General features: G+C 36.4%; 1 protein-coding gene across 1 annotated transcript in view; it reads left to right on the top strand.

Annotated features, from left to right (window-relative positions):
* The window catches only part of CTTNBP2 (cortactin binding protein 2), a 68526-nt gene extending 50642 nt beyond the window's left edge, over positions 1 to 17884 (top strand). Inside the window, exons 14-22 of the mRNA XM_025895966.1 lie at positions 206 to 358; positions 628 to 815; positions 4623 to 4801; positions 7952 to 8157; positions 8385 to 8570; positions 10283 to 10343; positions 11227 to 11359; positions 13378 to 13479; positions 16300 to 17884. Coding sequence (XP_025751751.1) covers positions 206 to 358; positions 628 to 815; positions 4623 to 4801; positions 7952 to 8157; positions 8385 to 8570; positions 10283 to 10343; positions 11227 to 11359; positions 13378 to 13479; positions 16300 to 16527 — 1436 coding nt within the window. The 3' untranslated portion in view covers positions 16528 to 17884. The remainder of the gene's footprint in view (positions 1 to 205; positions 359 to 627; positions 816 to 4622; positions 4802 to 7951; positions 8158 to 8384; positions 8571 to 10282; positions 10344 to 11226; positions 11360 to 13377; positions 13480 to 16299) is intronic.
* Positions 17885 to 18668: the final 784 nt, after the last annotated feature.

Below are 18668 nucleotides of genomic sequence, written 5' to 3'. Positions count from 1 at the left end.
TCTTAATATACAGTATGATGTTCTTTTTATTGTTTGATTTTATGCTTTCAGTTTTGAACATATACAGTCTGTCTGCTTCCATGAACATGTTAAGAGGAAAAAATTCTTTTAAAAATCCTTTGTTGCATTAGTAACAGTAAAAACTGTACACATAAATAAAAGTCAATTTTCCTAAGTAAACATTAATGGGATTTTTATATTTCAGCTTGTCTGATCCCTGTCAAACAGCCTTCTGTAAACAAGACAACCATTGTGATTTTAGAAAATCTGGAGAGAGCTTCTTTGTCTGAATTACTAGGAGATTTTCTGACAGCTCTTGAGAATCGGAGTTCGGAAAATCCTTGCACAATTCAAAGAGGTATTTAAAGTACTTGAGATGGAGAAATGTTTTTACTACAGTACAGTTGTATGACAAACAGGGAACAGGAGAAAAAATGTAATTAGTTCGTTTTTATATTTTATTGTGAACAGTTGTTCTTAACAGATAGCATGTTTTAAAGCTAATTTATGGTGTTTTGTGGGTTTGGTTTTTTTTTTTCCTAACTATGTCACTGCTTCTTGCTTTCATATGAAATCATGTCAAAAGTTTGAGTATTTCAGTAAAGTGGTTTTATGGTTCCTTTTTAGCAAATGGAGTTTCTGGTGCTTTTTACTTTCATGAAAACTGCTTTTTACTGGGGACAATCGCAAAGTGTCATCTTCATGGCTCTGACCTGCTGGTTCAGCAGCATTTCCGTTGGGTTCAGCTTCGGTGGGATGGGGAACCAATGCGTGGCTTGCTTCAAAAGATTTTAAGGAGAAAAGTTATAAACAAGGTAAGGACTTGAATCAGCTTCAGCAGTTTTGCTCATCACCAGGTCTGTGAAATATTTATGATGGTAATGCCGTGTAGTGGGTTGACTCTGGCTGGATGCCAGATACCCACTAAAGCTGCTTTTCCACTCCCCTCTGCAACCGGACAGAGGAGAGAAAAAAAAACCAGCAAAGGATTCGTGAGTTAACAGCTGGGAGAGGTCACTTGTTGATTACCTTCACAGTCAAAACAGACTGAAAGTGGGGATATTACTTAGATTTATTACTAACAGGATCAGAGCAAAAGAGCGAGAAGTAAAATAATCATAAAACCACCTTCCCCCCCCACCTACTTCCTTCCATGTTCTCCCTCCTCTCCCCCAGCGGTGCAGGGGGATGGGGAATGGGGGTTATGGTCAGTTGTTGTTTCTGCTGCTGCTCAGGGAGAGGAGTCCTTCCTCTCCTCCCATGGGGTCCCTCCCATGACCTCTCTGGCATGAGTCCATCCCTTGGACAACAGTTCTTCCCGAACTGTGGGTCACTCCTCCATGGGGTCCAGTCCTTCATAAATGAGCTGTACCAATGTGGGTCGCCCATAGGGGCCACAAGTCCTTCCCAGGAAAAACCTGCTCCAGCGTGGGCTTCCCTCTCCATGGGCTGCAGGTCTCCAGCAGGACCCTGCTCCATTCTGGGCCTCCCACAGGGTCACAGCCTCCCCTTCATGCATCCACCTGCTCCAGCATGGGCTCCTCCATGGGCTGCAGGTGGGTCTCTGCACCCCAGTGGTCCTCCATGGCCTCAGGGGCACAGCTGCTCCACCATGGGCTGCACCACGGGCTGCAGGGGCCTCAGCTCCAGTGCCTGGAGCACCTCCTGCCCCTCCTTCTGCACTGACCTTGGTGTCTGCATTATTGTTCACATGTTCTCACTCCGCTCTTTCCTGGCTGGAAATTTTCACCTGTGCAACAGCCTTCTGTTCTTAAATATGTTATCACAGAGGCATTACTGTCACTCCTGATGAGCTCGGCCTTGGCCAGCGGCAGGAAGCCCATCCTGGAGCTGGCTGGCATTGGCTCCACCAGCCAGGGAAGCTTCTAGCAGCTTCTAAGAGAAGCCACCCCTGTAGCCACCCTGCTACCAAAACCTAAGCACAGAAACCCACTACCTGCCAAAAGCTCAATAGGTAACTAAGTTTTTCAGGAAAAGAAATCCATTAATTTCTGGGAAATTAATGGCTGTGTGGCCATGGCTACACACTGGCTGCAAATAATGATACTGTAGCTACTTGCCTACACACAGCATGAAACATCCTTCAGTAATTTTTTTCAACTTCTATCTAAGCATAATAGAATCAGTTCAGCAAGTATAAAATCCCTTTTTAAAAGAATTTATGCTATATATTTAAAATAAGATAGTGATATGTGTGTTTTGTCTAAGTTTTAAGCAACAGAAATACTTTTCATGATTTTCAAATCAAAAGAGGGGGAAAATATATCATTAAGGAGGTTGTCTTGAGCCAATAGGTCTGTTGAATCTGGAACAAGAGTCCAAAAGAGAATAAAGATGGGAAGACTCTTTTAACATTAACAAATAAATGGAGATGGGAAGTTAAAAGAAAGATGTAGGCAAAAGAAGAATTGTGGACTTCTGAAACTTATTTGGAAAAAAAACATTCCAGTGTGATAGCAGCTATTGCAGACAGTCAGGCAGTGTTAGACATAGGGAGGGGGAGTTTAATCAAAACAGCTGCAAAGGAAAATAATCTTGGCAGCAGAGTTTTGAACAGGCTTAAAAGGGGAGATTGTTCTATGAATAGAAAAAACTGTCAGTAATAAAGAGTACTGTTGTGGGACAACAGACCTACTGTCAGTTCTGAGTGTTCAGCTGGATGTATCTTAGTTATCCTTGTGGATGTCATCTCCTGTACCCTTTGCCACAGTTCTCATCTATAAAAGCTTACTGATTCAAAGAAATCCTGAAGAGGAAGTGTGTAGTAACTGTACATTTCAGCTATGAAAATGAGGAAATTTAGAAACATTCCTAGGCATTCTTTAATCAAAAGAAGAGGAATACAAAATACAAAAAAAGAATCATGTGAAATGTATCTATGAAACTCTTAATAGATTACTTTTCTTACATTACATTTTTCAGGTGCATAGTTATTTATCTCTGAGTCCATACAGGCACAGTAAGCTGGAATCATTGTCAGTGGTTGTCTGGTTGAGAGTATGAATGGTTACCACAATCCTTGCCAAGGATGGGGAGGGTGGCCATTGTTTGTAGGCATGTCATGGGTTCAGTTTTAGCTGATATCTTGCAGATAGACTGTAGTGTTGGAATGAGGTACAGACCAGAGAAAAGTGCAATAAAAGTATGTAGCAGAATTCTTCTCTATCCTCATGAGGAGAAAGGCTGTATTCTCAAGCCTACAGTGGAGAATATCTAGTGATCTAAGCCTCTTCATAAAAAGACAGAAACACTTTGATCACAGATCATTCAAGATCAGAGAGAAGGACTGTCTTCAGCTGAGCCAAGAAATGCAGCAATGCAGACAATAGCAGAAGCAGGGGTATTCTGGCTTGCTCACAGTCAGACTTATTCTGCTAAACTGCTTTGGCTACAAGAACTTGCAGCATCATGTAACTGATGTAATTTTCAAGCTGTTTTTTAGGCTTAAAAGAACTCCTTAGTCTCATAGGTTAGAATTTGACAATGTAATAGGTTTCTACCTCTGACTGAAGTTGAACAGAATTTGGGTAGTAATCTCATTAAGTTTATTTTCTCTCAAGCATATATGCAAATGGTGTCTGTATGGAGAAAAAAACATGTGTCTTCCTGTATCTTCCCTAATTAAATATTGAAATGCCCAGTATGCTAGCACATTTTTTTATAATAAGTACATGTGCCATATGCAAACTCAAATTTCAGTTGGTGTGGGACTTAAAATAGTGGATTCCAAAGTTAAACATAAAAAGATTAGTATGGTATAAAAATCTAAAGGAAAGTAAAAGCACATTTACTGTTTGAACAATGGACTATTTCGAAGATCCTTGCTCTGTGTTCTGATAATTTGTTTGTGCCTTAATATTCATGTTTTCAGGTGAAAAGCTCTTTTCCCCCTAATTGAAACTATTAGGATATATGGGAACATGTTTTTCTACATTAACTTCACCTGTAGACTCTGTTAAGAAGCTCAGGCTTTGGTGCTGTTAGTTACTATCCCTGCTGTGTCTTTTGATGCTTCCTTTAATTTAAACTGTTTCAGAGGATAATGCTAGGATTAGAATGATGGAGACTGTAATTCAGAGTCAGAGGAAACAGAAGATTTTTCTGGCATTAAATAATTCACCCGTAACAAGGCATACTAAAAAATTTAAGTCTTAGAAACAGGCATCTTTCCTTCATTACTACTAAATCTAAGATCAATATAGAAATCCACTGAGCATATATCTGGATCAGACATTGCTGTTCAGTGTGATTGGATGTTCTTTCCTATGCCTTATCTATATCGTATGCATTGCATAGGATATGGTATCCTAAATATTTTAGAAAAGCAGTGCTACCAAAATTTGTGTCTCAGTTTCCCACAAGAAAGTAAAGGCATGTCAATTTATTGATAAGGAGATATCTTTTAAAGTGTAGTTGGGCAAATAAGTTTTAATACAGCAAGACTTCAATATACTCCATTAAAAAGATTTGACCAGTTTTTGACTGTTCCTAATTTTTGTAATAGCAGTACATGAGTTAAAAACCCCACAAACCTCAGGGTTTCAAGGAAAGCGTTTACAGCTCTGGTCTTATGTCATGTCAAACATGTTTTCTCTCTGCAGTTCAAAGGCAAAGTACCTCCTCCATGTGATCCTGTGTGCAAGATCACAGACTGGATTCTTGCTGTTTGGCACCAGCTGAACTCTTGCTTATCACGTCTAGGAGCACCTGAAGCACTTATGGGGCCAAAACATTTCTTCTCTTGTCCTGTGGTGCCAGGGCACAGCCAAACAACAGTCAAGTAAGATTTCAGTTTCCTGTTTGAGGCTGTTCAGTGCCAACTAGATACTCACTACAAATGTAATGGTTGTGTTTTCTCCCAAAGTCAGTCTTATTGTGGTCTTTCAGTTATTTTCTGACACAGAGGTTACAAGATTCAAGAATTCTGAGACTAACAAGTTGGTAGTCTCCTTTTGAAGTTGTATATGAAGAAAGTTTGGAGAATGATTTCTCACTCATTTAAATACCTGGTATAATTTTAAAACATACATACAATTTCACAGATACATTATCTTAGTAAATAAGGCAGATATATACATTTAGTTATACATATGGCTAGATGTCCAGTAACATAAGAAAATATTTAAAAATGAGGAAAATTCTGGCTTCTCTAGCCTGCAATTGCATAAACATCTGCTCACATTCCAACTGCAAATGCTAGCAAATGATACAAGAAATAGTAACAGAATTTTAGATTATATTAATTTCACACTAAGATGTTGTTTGGCTATATTAGAAAGGTAATAAGTCCCTAATTAAGATTCAAACTTATTCAGAATTCAAAGAATAATATCCGATTCTGGATACATGACATAACTTTTCTCACCGGGCTTCACAGTATTCTCCTGAGTCACCCCACGTCTGTTCCTTCTCTGACCTTTCTCCCTGACCTTTCTTCCAGGGGCCTTTGCTTAACATGTGCAGTGGTTGTCTCATCTCATGTTCTGTCTGCAGATCTTGATACATTTTGCTTATTCACTTTCCTTTTTTAAAAAAAGTACAGATTATCTAATCTTCAGAGTAATTATCAAAGTCTAAATGTGGATATAACATTGACTTATTTTATGGGTGCTGGGAAATAAAAAAAGAATGAAGTATACCATACATCTATCTCCCGTCTCCCTCTTGAATCATGTCCTCTGAAATGTTTTGATCATTTATTTATTTACTACACTGGCATTAATAGAGGGCAAAAAACCCCTATTCTTTAGATGACTTAATTATACATGTATTTCTCCTCAGTGTAACTTTGACTGGTTTCACAAATGCCTTATTTTGAGCACAACCCCAAAATGTCTTTTATTGTAGTCATATGCCATCTGACTCCTCATTTTAATGTAGTTTTTGTCCACTAATAAACAATTAAAAAGCACAGCTCCAGTGAACTGGACACTTTTAGTTTAGCAGCATGATGGCTAACGGTGTGATCATCCAGCTAGCAATAAATAGCTTTTAATTAGCAGCTCACTGATTGATGTTATTTCAATCTAATAAACCACTCCTGTCCTCTTGCCCCTTCTCTCCACTGTGCTATTCTGCTGCTTTTTGCATTTATTAAAGCTTCACTGAGTCAGTCCACTGAGGCAGTAGACAGCTATCTACAAACTGGGTTTGTTCTGGGCTCAGTGTCAGCATGAGGCAAGAGGAAGAAGCAGCAGCAGGGAAGGGAGTGAGAAGGCGTGACAGGAAATTGTTTCCTGCTGTGTTTCATGTAGCATCACATGTTTTGGTGAGTAAAGTGAATAAATAAGGAAAATTTTAGCTATGTTTTTTTCTTGGTTTTGAATTAAAGGGAATTAAAGTTGATGTTCTAACAGCAACGACTTTCACTTTGCAGAGGCAGGGCTGTTCTATACCTTTCCTAAGTATCAGCTATATTCAGGATTGGGGGATTTATCAAGATGAGTGCAAACTTAAAATTGAATTTAAATACTAGATTTGAATTTTATTCAGGGAGCATGGCATTGCACAGCTCATCAGTTGCTAACTGTTAGATTAGAATGGGCTCAATTAGTTTTCTCTTCGCAGTGTTCATTTCTGATCATTTATACTGGCAATATTGCAAAATGTCAAAAGCTTTCACAGGCAGAAGTTGAGGGAGAGAGTTCCTTATGGCTAAAATAAAAGCACTTGTTTACTTTGGTAGCGTAACTCAGCTAGCAGAAGCAAATTGTAGCTGCATCTAATACTATCTACACCATTATGCAAAGGAAGTTTCAAGCAATATCTCCAATGTGCATTTTACATCATATCTTAACAACTGTGCTAATTATTTTTCTAAGTAATGTAACTTTATAAAGCTTATAAAAGCACTTTATAGCATGGTTATATACCATAAAACCTCAATCTTATGCTTCATAACTGACCAAAAATACATCTATCAAATGATTCATGCATTCTAATTTCAAAAAATTAAAAAGAAAAAAAACAACAACAACAACAAAATCATCATAATATTTTGGGTAATAAGATGGCTTCAGTGTATTAATGTATTCAACAAAACAGTCCACTTAAATAAAACATTTTAGCCTTCACTTTTTCTGAATGGATTTCTGCAAAGCTGAACACAGCATGATAGCCTGTAATTTCTTACAGACCTTTAATACAAACCATCTGACTTAATTGTACCATCTTCCTCCTGTAAGAGGGTATAAGGAAAACCAAAAAGAGTTGGATTTGATATAAAAAAGATTGTCTCAGTTGTAGATGTGAGCTGAGCCCTAAGTCTGAAATTCCTAACCTTTATCCCCAGAGAACTCTAAGTTATAAGAAATGACATTTTTTTCCTAACACAAATATGTCATTTCTGTGCTAAAGTATCATAATATTTCTCTCTTAGAAAGCAAAAATCCTAGAAGAACCATGTCCCTTTGAGTCAAATTTTTGTAATCAGACCCAGTCTCTAAAGCAACTGAACGAGTTTGGAAGTGAAAGAATACTGGAAGGAGGACAGTCATAAGTGAATATCTCCTTTTTCCCATGCTGGCAGCAAATAGGCAAGGAGTGAACACCTGCAAGCATGGAAACTTCTCCATGCACTTTTTTTTTTTAATATATATATACATGAGCATGCATCTTTCTGGGACATTCTTTCTTGTAGCCTTGAAGTGGAAAGGATGTTTCACAGTCTTTATCTGAATGAGGAAAAGCATCAGGTAAATAGTTTGCTAAAGCACCAAAGCAACCTAAAGAAAGTTAGATCAAATAGTTTAATACAAAACAAACAAATAAACTTTACCTTAAATAAAATCAGTCCCTCTCTGAAGTGGGTTGCAATACAAAGTCCAAAATATATATGCTTCTTAAAAATGCAAAATCTGATACCCAAAGTATAAAATCTTGAGGTTCGAGAATTGTCTCTGAAGTTAAGAGATTCTTTTTGTGCCTACAGGTGGATGTCCAGGTTATGGAATGCTGTGATAGCTCCCAGAGTTCAAGAAGCCATACTGTCCAGAGCCTCTGTGAAAAGAACATCTCTACCAGGACAAGCAATAGCCAAAAAAAGCCCTAGCCAAGGGCAACAGGCTGTTGTTAAAGCTGCTCTCAGTATCTTGCTAAATAAAGCTGTTTTGCATGGCTGTCCTCTACCCAGAACAGGTAACAGTGAACTGTCTGAAAAGCAAGTAGTTGTACACTGCTGAACTGGGGCTTTTAACTGCTTGGTCCCTTTTTTAAAACTTCCACAAAATGTTACTGTAGTTCTGATGGGAAGTGCAGGTTAAAAGTATTTACAGTCGTTTAAACTGAGTAGTTGTATAAAGTAGTCCAAGAAGAACCATTTGCAACAGGCAATTCTTCTTAACTCTCTTCTATGTTTCTTTCAGAGCTAGATAATTATATAGCAGATTTTAAGGGAGGAGATTTTCCTTTGTCCATGGCTTCAAGCTACAAAAACTGTAGTAGGAAAAGAGGTGAGAATGCTTCTTGGAGAAAAGTGAGCACAAGTCCTCGCAAAAAGTCAGGCCATTTGTCCTCCCAGTCATGGAATAAGCAGGAGACAAACGCTGAAGGTAAATAAAGCTTTCTATTTTCAGTTCTGGAAGAGGAGGGGTAAGGGGAGATGTTAAGCTGTTAGATTCAAATCAAACATTCTTCCTACATCATAAATTAAAAATTCTCAAATAAATGACACTCATGTTTATGTTCACCAGTAAAAAATTATTTACTTCCCCTCCCCCAAATTATTTCTTTGTGACTTCAAGGTGTCCTAAGTTTGTTTGTTCTAATACCCTTCCTGTTGTCTGATGATGAGGTAGGCATTGGCTCAGATGGAGGAAAAATAAGCAGTGGTTCCACCTCGTATCACAGGCAATGATGTATCAGTCTCTATCCCAATACCAGATGAGAGAAAGCTTTATTACTTTATCAATACTCTTTAGATCTGCTCCTGATTTACAGTATACCTACTTCTTTGAGTTTTCTTCAACTTACTTTATAGCTTCTCTACAATAATTACTACTATGTGAATCCAAATAAAAATAAATGAATACATTAATCTTCAGATCATGCATGCCTTCTTCAGTCTTATTAGAAAGATTAGAAAAATTTTATTAGAAAAATTTCCACTTAAATTGCAAAAAATAAATGTAAAAAATTCTGTGTAGTCACAGATACTGTGAATTTTTCAGGAAGTTTCCACATCATTTTCAGTATGCAGCTTGATAAAAGGACTTTATATGACTGGGTCTGTGCACGTTTATAAATGTGAAAGTTTTATTAGTGGCTGACACTTTTGAAAATTCTTTCCACCCTAAGATCTTAAGCAGTTTACTACACAGAGATAATGTCTGGATATATGCAGAAGCAACATCATTCTTCCAAAGGACACATAGTTCTAGGAGGAAAACTTAATAATAATATAACTGAATACAATATGAAACAGGAAAATTTCTAGGGAACAAAATCAAAGTACTTACTTTGCTTTCAAAAAATGAAGGCTGCTCCTTCACAGGGAAGATTTAGGAAAAGAGAGAAAGAGTCTTACACTCTCACACACTTTAGGAACTGTGAGATTCTAGCCTCATATACAAAAGACTGGAATACTTGATGCCTGGTACTTTGCAATGTTAAATTGAGCTATTCATTTTTTCAGCCCTTGTTCAGAAAGAAGTCTACCTTTTCTGAACTGCAACTGTAATGTCCTCACTGCCAGTTCTCTGTTTGAATTGTGAACTTATCTAATCCCGCTAAGAGGATTTAAGAAATAATGAACATAACCTGAAGTAGAATGGTTGATGATGTATTTTGTACCTGAAAATGTTCTTGGAATTCAGTTAATATCTGTGAATATAAGTAAAAAAATGGAATGGTCAATAATTTTAGCAGCCTTGCATTTCTGACTCTCAGAATCAAATGCTGTTCCTGTTTCCAAGTAAGGATAAATTGTTTGATTTTTATCTCCATAAAGCAAACGTAAATATTTTCCTGTTGACAAGTGATTTCTCTTAGAGAGAACCAGTGAGGGTGGTTCAAACACCTCAAACAGAAACCTCATGTTCTGTATTTCACAAAAGCTTGGGCAACTCATGCCCTATTTGCCGTTTTAGCAGTTCCTAATGCTACTCTGAACAGTTTCAAGGGATGTATTCTGATCTTTGACAGACTGTATTGACATAATTAGCTAGTAAATGGGAACACATTTTCCCTGTTTATCACAGGTTTTAGAATGAAGAAATCAACGCACATGGTAACACACTAAGAAGTCAATCTCTCTTTTATGCAGGTATAAAATCTAAGACTGTGTTGCAACCAAACTGTAAGAAAAGAGCTTCTCCCACCACAAAGTGAGTTTTAATTTCTGGTACTTGTGACACTTAAGAAAAAATGAAGATGATACCATTGTGTTGTAAAGCAGCACATTATAATGAATAGATGGATAGTTTGTATTCAGTAATGTTTTGGTCCCATGTCTGCAGAAAAGAATTATTTTTAATTTTAATTTCTGAGAGGAAAATTTATGTACTTTGATATAATTTTAGAATCCATTTCTGTGATTCAAACCTTGCAGCAGTACATGTCTTTTTATGTAACAAAATAGTCTAAGACTTAAGAATATTATGCAACACTTACTCTGCCTTGAAAATTGACCTTATGCTTTTCTCAACTAGCATTATATTTTAAAAACTCCTCTGGCTATTTCAGCTTGCTGAATAGCAATTCAAGATAGTACAGTACATGTTCTTTAGTCTAAATGATACAGAGTTTCTCTGAGAAAGTGCACAAATTAGCCAGAGGGAACTGCATTTGAGACTACTTCAATCTGAAATCTCAGTTCTACCTTATTCACAGGCACAGAGAAAATAGAATATTTATACTTCCAGTATGCCAGAAGTTTTTTTAACTGTTTGGAATTCATTCTGAAAAGGAGAGTGGAATAAAATTGATTGCTCCATCTTAAAAAGAGGGGAGTCTTTGAAGATATTAGGCAGAAGAATCCTTTGTTAGAATTTCAAAATGGGGAGAACAACTTGTACAGAAAGATCTATTATGAGATAACTATTGACAGTTATTGCTGACTGTTAATTAGATGTTGGGTTTTGTTTGTTTGTGGTAGTAAAGGTCATTTGGAAAGAAATTACTATTTTTCAGGTATTGATATTTTTAAATTCTATATCGTAGCTTAATTTACATGTTCTCTCCATTTGTTTATTCGGGTTTTTTAACCAGATCTTCAGGGAAGGATCATCTGAGAACATTACATCTGGAGCAAAGGCTGTCTGTTGGGTCTGATGATGAAGTAGATCTTGTGCAGGAACTTCAGAGTATGTGTTCCAGCAAATCTGAGCCTGATATAAGCAAGGTAAATGCAAAGCTTTTAAATAATTTACTACATTACCATATTCAGTCGTTTGTTACATGTTTAAAATGAATTTTTAATTTACAAGCCCTGCTTGAACTGAAGAAAATTAATTAATTATTTGGGAATGAGCCACAGTCAACTAATAAATTATACATTTGAGGGTAAGTGTTCTGGTTTAACATACACTATTTTAAATTACACCTTCACCAATTTTTGCAGTGAAGGCTGAAATTTACAAGTTCATAGAATCATAGAATATGCTGAGTTGGAAGAGACGCACATGGATCACTTGAGTTCAGCTCCTGGCCCTGCACAGAATCACACCATGTGCCTGACAGCCTTGTCCAAACACTTCTTGAACACTGGCAGGCTTGGTGCTGTGACCAGTTTCCTGACAAAAGGAAAGTGGTCTTTGCAGTACTGTTCCCTGAGTTATGTTTCATGCTATCATTGGTTCCACTGGGAAACTGTTTTGTAGTCTTAAAGACACAGAAAGCTTTCCCTAATATGTATTGAACATTTGGTTTGTTTAATGTAATCCTATTGGCCATCACAGAACTGGCTCAGAGCTCCTGTGCTGTATAGGCAAAATGCAGTTTGCTGCCCCAAGCAAGAGAGAATGGATTGGCCTAATTCTTTTTCTTTAACAGTGGCAGAAGAGGGCGAAGGGTGCTTGCAGGGCTCATAGATCTGGGCTAAGTTCTACACTGGAATGGGCTATGGGTGGTTATGGAGGCCTGTTGAAGAGAAGAATCTCTCATTTTTCCTTCTACATCAGTAGCTGAAGCTATTTATTCTTTTCCATCTTTCCTCCTAACACAGCTGAAGTAGATGGCTGTGACAGCAGGCTGTGTTCACACCAGAGCAGCTGTTGTAAATCTTTTAAACACAGATAGAGTCAGTCTTAGGCTACTGTCCAGTTAGGCTGTGCATGATGTCTTCTAGGATTTTCCTGAACAGGAGATCCATTAGTTTTGCTTTGTTAAGTATTCTGTTTATTCTTAGAAGACAATCAAGTTTTTATTAAAAAAAAGAAATATTGTGTTTGGGAAGATTTTTCAACCTATTTAATGAAACTCTTTATTATGGTGTTTTGTTTTGAGTTGTTTTTCTTAAAGTATTTACGGTAGTTGTATGAGTCACATGCACCAAGCTGGCAAGCTAATCACTAGTCAGCAGGGATTTACCATAGCTATCCTTGAAAGAATGGGATGTGCTTAAAGAAATGGCAACCAACTTAAAGTTGTGTTTAATAACATGTAAAGTGTAATTGCTTGTTGATGACAATTCAAGGAAATATGGGTTAGATAAGGAAGGAGATAGATGTCATGTCTTTTGTTCGGTTTCCTCACCATGGGTGGAACCATCTGTGGCTGGAATTTCTGTTAATTCTCCAGCTGCCTAGTAGAGCCTTGCAGAAGTAAGGGTGCTATTGCATGTTTTCTTTGTGTGATGTTATTTCAAGCTGCCATCAGAATAAGTACTCTTGCTCATTAACTTACCCTTACACTCAAATATGATCCTGCTGTCTCCATTAGGTTGGGATTGAGTACTTTTGCAGTTGCAGAGTGGAATCAGATCAGCTTGCCCCAGGATACAATACTTAGTTTTAAGTGATGATGCAAGGTTGAGCAGGCTCTATCTGTTATTTCCCAGTCACAAGGCTTGATAGAAAATAGTAGGGAAGAAACATAGCAGGAGGAAGAGGAAAAAGATCATGCCTTTCTCTAGTGTTCCTGAGGGCTGGATAAAATTTAATGGGAAACTGCCCTTAAGCTCCACTGAATAGTAATTACTCTAAAAACGTATGTTTAATCTTCCTCTGACAATAGTCAATTTGAAATCTGTATCTCCCACCTACAAATGCACTCAAAAGTAAAGGAGAGGTATTTTAATTGTTCTTTTTGGATATTTATGCATTGCATTGCACAGAAGCCGTGAAAATAAAATCAAGCCTCCAAAATTTGTCGAATTGAAATATAACCTCTATGAATAACCATTTTCTTATCTTTGTTTAGATTGCAGATTCTAAGGATGAGTTATTGATGTTCAGTAACTCTCAAAACATTCCTGTATTTTCACTAAGTGGTACTAACCCAAGTAAAACAACAGCACAAAAGGTAAGTGAAATGAGTTTTGCAGCAGAATAGGGAAGATATCTTGAGTTTCTCCAAAATGTGAATTCCTGATTGGATCCTAAGAATTAGTGCTCTGTCTATTACAAGAATAAACTGTCATGATTCTTAGGAAACTTGCTAGACATACTATGCCAAGTTTCTTCCATGTGTCTTAATAGAAGCTAAAGATTTATTAAAATAATGGATGTATTTACTTCAGGTTTTATGTTTATGTAAAGCCCTAAGCCAAGTATTGTTGAGATTACATTGACATTATAAGTTATTTGCATCAGATATGAAGAGAAATAAAAAAAAGGGTTTTGTTTCCCTTCAATTAATGGAATTCAGTAAGTTTGTAAAGGGAAAAACTTTTAAAATTCTTGATGTAAAATTACTGGCTCCTCTGCTGTCAAACGTCTCCGGGGCAGAAATATTGAGAAGACATGATGTTGCCAAAGTGTGTGAAGAACAGCATTTTTTTAAGGCTATTCAGTTCCTTTTTTTACCTAGCTACTTGTTAAAACATACAGTTTAACTGTAAGTTTTATGTCTTGCCATATTATTTATGTAAACAAACTTCAGTAACTTCAGAGTAGTTTCAGAGTGGGAAGATAAGCTGAATTCTACTGGAAGATATAATAAGTCCACTATCATTGTCTTTTCAGAAATTTATATTATTGTTTGTGGGTGCTAACATCCCTACTAAATATGAAGATGAAATTATATCCTGCTCAGTTTTCATTCCTTGGGTAATAAAGCAAAAATTATGCTTTCTGTTGTTAAACTTCTTCTCCTTATCTTTTTTGCTCCTTGTGATTTTGAACATCAAGAGAGCTTCTAAGCTCAATTAACCTTAGCCAGGGCAGAATCTGTGGTCTGTGTTCCCTTACCAGGCCCTCTGTGTTCTCTTGGTATGAGTCTTCTAGTGGCCAGTCGTGATGCTTAATCTGACTGTGATAAATTGTTTTCTAGAGACACTATTTTCTGCAGATACAATGAAATAGCTCTGAAAATAGCTTAATTCACACACCTTAGCATTAAAAACACTTAAGGGATGAGTTACCATTTACAATTCTATTTCTCCATATCCAAAATGTTAGAATACTTTCTGTAATTTTAGTGATATCCCACTAAGTCTCCATTAACAGAAATAATATTAACCTTGCAGATCCACATGTAGGGATATTGCTTTTGAATATTTCACTAAACATATTACTTTCAGGCATTCCAAATCACATAGTAGTAATGCCTGGATAATTTGGCAGGTCAGCTGACCTACCTGTTCCTGCTGTAAATTTTTCCTAGTGATTTTTTTTTTCTTTTTAAAATTCCTGCTAACAATGGAAGGCATAACTCCATTGATCTGCACGTAGACAAGCTTAGCTACTTGGGAGATTTTTTAAGAACTTGCTCAAAAGATTTCATAAAGATTTTTAAAAAAATTATCTTTGTGGGGAAATGTTGGCCAAAATGAAGGAAACACAACCCAACCTTCTGCTGTAGGGGAAAGAGATCTAATAGAATGATAAGCTTTGTTGCTAGATTTAGTGATTACATCAAAAATTTAGAAGAGCATGCTCTCCTTTGGAAGCAGAAGTCAAACTTTTAAGGGCAATTGTAGTGATGATGAACTGATGCAGCTGCCAGAACTGATGAAAGGAAGAAGGGTTTAGATCAGAAAAGCATCCTTTTCTGAAAATGAAGAGAATCCTGTAGGTAACAAAAGCAGCACTGCATGAACAGAGGAGATCTTATCAATGGTAACGAGACAAATTACTTAAAAGCACAAAACACCCATAATTAATTATTTGTTTTAATTGGCTGGAAGAAAAACTGCTTTCAAGTATGTGAAGGAGAAAGACAAAACTGATGAGAGATGCAAAATCTTTGATCCAGGATGCAAACAAATTGATGGACTCAAGGATTAATAAGGATCAGATCCATGAATGAATAGTGTTTTCATGTCCCCAGTCTTTATGTGAAAAGCAATAGCTGATGGTGAAAATGAACTTTTTAATATTGCTGCCCAGAGGGGTATCTGGATCCAGCTGATGCTAACAGATAAGGTCCTATTTCTCCTTTTTCTCATGAAAGATCCATGTAATTTAGGCCTAACTAACTTCTTTCTCTTTGCCTGTAGAGGAAACAAAGAGTGAAAGCATACCTAACTTTGGCATTTCAGATATCTAGATTTGGGAAGGGTGAATATGGTCCAGATTTAAAAAATGGAGCTTCTTAGCATAAGTAATTTAAGACACTAAAATCTAATTTTAGGAAAACAATCTGTAAGATTATGGATTCCAATCTATAAGATTATTATTACAATCCATAAGATTATGTAACTAGCATTTCAAGTTCCATTCTTGAAGTATTTTTTTTATGTTGTTATTCATGGCCTTGATGGTACAAAAAAAAATTAACATCTCTATTCAAGCTGTAAACCTGATTTTTTTGCTTGTAACTATAAATTTCCAGTTTTCCCTTTAGCTGTGGCTGCAGCTGTCATTTTTCGACAGTAATGAAAGAAAGAACTTTTTTTTTTTATTTGGATACCCCTGAAATCGAGACATCTGAGAATCAAATTTAAGGCTTTTTCAGTTGCCTTATTTGGTATTCTAGGATGTTGATGATGTTGTCTTTCAGTCAAAGAAAAAAAACGAGCTATGATTTGGTCACCAAATAGTAAGAAGCTCTCATATTAAAATGCAAAAGATCATAAATAACAAGGGTTCCATGGGGATGGTTTGGTGGGTTGGTTGGTGGTTTTTCAGGTCAAACAGTGATACTTATTTATACAGAAAATGTTTTTTTCTTTATTCCTAGGATGGAATGCGTCCTCTCAGCAGCAGTCGAACTGTGGAAAGCAGCAACAGTAAATCAAAGACAGAGTTGGGTGTTTCAAGAGTTAAATCTTTTCTTCCTGTTCCTAGAAGTAAAGTCACCCAGCCTTCTCAGAATACTAAAAAAAGCAGCAGCAGTAATACAAGGCAAATAGAGGCAGATAATAACATAAAAAGAGAGAATTGGAATTTGCACAAAAAGAACAAATAGAAAAATACAATAAATAAACCTGCCTATCTTACAATTTTCTGTGTTCATATAATCTCTATTGCAAAGAACCAAGTACTCAAATATGTAAATATTTTTTAAAAACAAACTGTTTCCCTGTCATGTAAAGTTTGTACAGGACCACAGTTTTATTTCTATGTACATAGCTGGAAATTATATTGATTTAAACTTAAGAAATGGGCATTTTGCCACCTCTATAGATGGTTGGTTTTTTTCTTCTTTTATTATAAAAATTACTCATTTAAATGATAATATTCAGGGTACCTACCACAGGATTCTGTTTGTGTATATACTGTACATAAATATATTCTATTAAGTTCACATGTTAAACTGCATTCAGATGAGTTGCACAATATGTACAACAATGGCTTAAAGCTATTGTTCGTGAGTTTAAAAGACGTTTTTATCTTTGCTTAATGAAAAATTAACAGAATGTGGCAATAACTAAAATGATTGGAGATGCAGATCGATTGCTTTCAGCTACAAGCCATATTAAATACTTTGATTTCCCCATCATCTGCCTGCTGAATTGTGATTTTGTTTTTCCCAAGCTTCTGTTCTTCTAAAATGTCATGGATTTCCTTTACAACTTTTATCTTTTAAAAAATGAAAGAGATTAAGAAATTAAAATGCAACAAAAGTTATTTTTCCTCAGACTCTTATTCTTTGATAGAATTGAAGAAAATATGATCATTTATTAACTTAGTTTTTCTTGTATACTGTAAAAACTTTTATATACTTCATTAGTGTTTTAAAAGCATCTGAGAAATAGCAGTGTTTTACAGAAACAGATTTTACTGAAAAGGAATTTGAGCAAAAGCTTAACTACAGTATTATCCAAGATAATGTAGTAGCGATGAGTTACTATGTAATTATCAATTTCTATTGTGGGTTTACGATGTAATTGCTGTGAAATGATTCTTAAGTTGCAGTTAAAATTAACTCTTTGTCCTTTTTCCTCAACTGCTGAGGTGTAGATCATGTTCCCATGAGGGAGGGTTTCTACACAGGGTGCATTTCCCCAGCCTCTCTCTGTGGTAGCTGCAGTTACATCCTGGTGATTTGTAGTAACGTGGAAATGTGTGGTCGAGATACCTCACCTGTCAGGCAGGGGAAAGTGCAGAGTTTTCTTGAAATCAGACTTACACACCTTCTGCTGGGCTACTGGGAGATGGTTTGGAGGGCTTGGACAGTGACATGGTCATGCCTCTTTATTTCCAAAGGAGCATTTTTCTCAAATTAAGCCTGAAGGAGGAAAGGATTACCTATTTCCTAATGCTTCACCTTTGTATGTAAAACAGCCATCCCAGACTCATGTCAATAAAAGTTTTGTATGGCATATTGTCTTTCTGTCTCCTAGTATGTATGTGTTAGCTCTGTAGATATCAAATACTGGAAGCTTATTTCTGCAATCATTTCCTGCACAATATATTTAGAAAGTAACTTGTTTTATTAAGACTTCCATTTGCTGTGTGATAGTAATATGTAACTGAATACAGACCATTTCTCTAGAGGTTGATTTTTAATTTTATTTTTTTAATAACTTTTGTGCTGAAAAGTGGGATACTGCTTTTGCAGGTAGTTCTTAGCAGAATGAGTCAGCTACGAAGTGCTGCAGGTCAGAGCAGCGGGTCTCATCAGGTAGGATCCCTTATGTTCCGAAGGGGTGAGCAGTGGTGTGATAGCTTGTGTCAGAAGCTCAGGCATGGATTTCTTGGTAAGAAGGAACACAAATGGAAAATGCTTCAACATCAGGATTTGTAATAACAATAAATTTATTTTTTTTAAAGAGCTATAAGAAAATTAAAATCCTGATATGCTTCTAAGCTAGGTTTGTTCTGCATTGAAAATACACCTTGGAAATGTCAGACTTCGTTTAGATCAAGAGTTAGCAGTGTGCTTCTGTGTGGGAAGACCTTGACCACAGTGTCCTAAAGCATGTTTTGAGACATATTTTAAAAGTATATATTGTCTGTGAGAATCAAAAGTCATCAATGCTGTACTGTGAGTGAAAATCTGCAGAGGACAGAGTAATTTTGATCATCTGTTCATGGTATGAAAGTTAGGTCTCTTGCTAAATTTAGCATTGCCTTTCGATGCCCTCATTATCCTTCCTTTTTAGC

Source organism: Manacus vitellinus, unplaced genomic scaffold (assembly GCF_001715985.3).
Source record: "Manacus vitellinus isolate BGI_N305 unplaced genomic scaffold, ASM171598v3 scaffold_5_pilon, whole genome shotgun sequence".
NCBI classification, from domain to species: domain Eukaryota; kingdom Metazoa; phylum Chordata; class Aves; order Passeriformes; family Pipridae; genus Manacus; species Manacus vitellinus.
The sequence above is the reverse complement of the archived record's forward strand: the minus strand, read 5'-3'. Positions and strand labels throughout refer to the sequence as shown.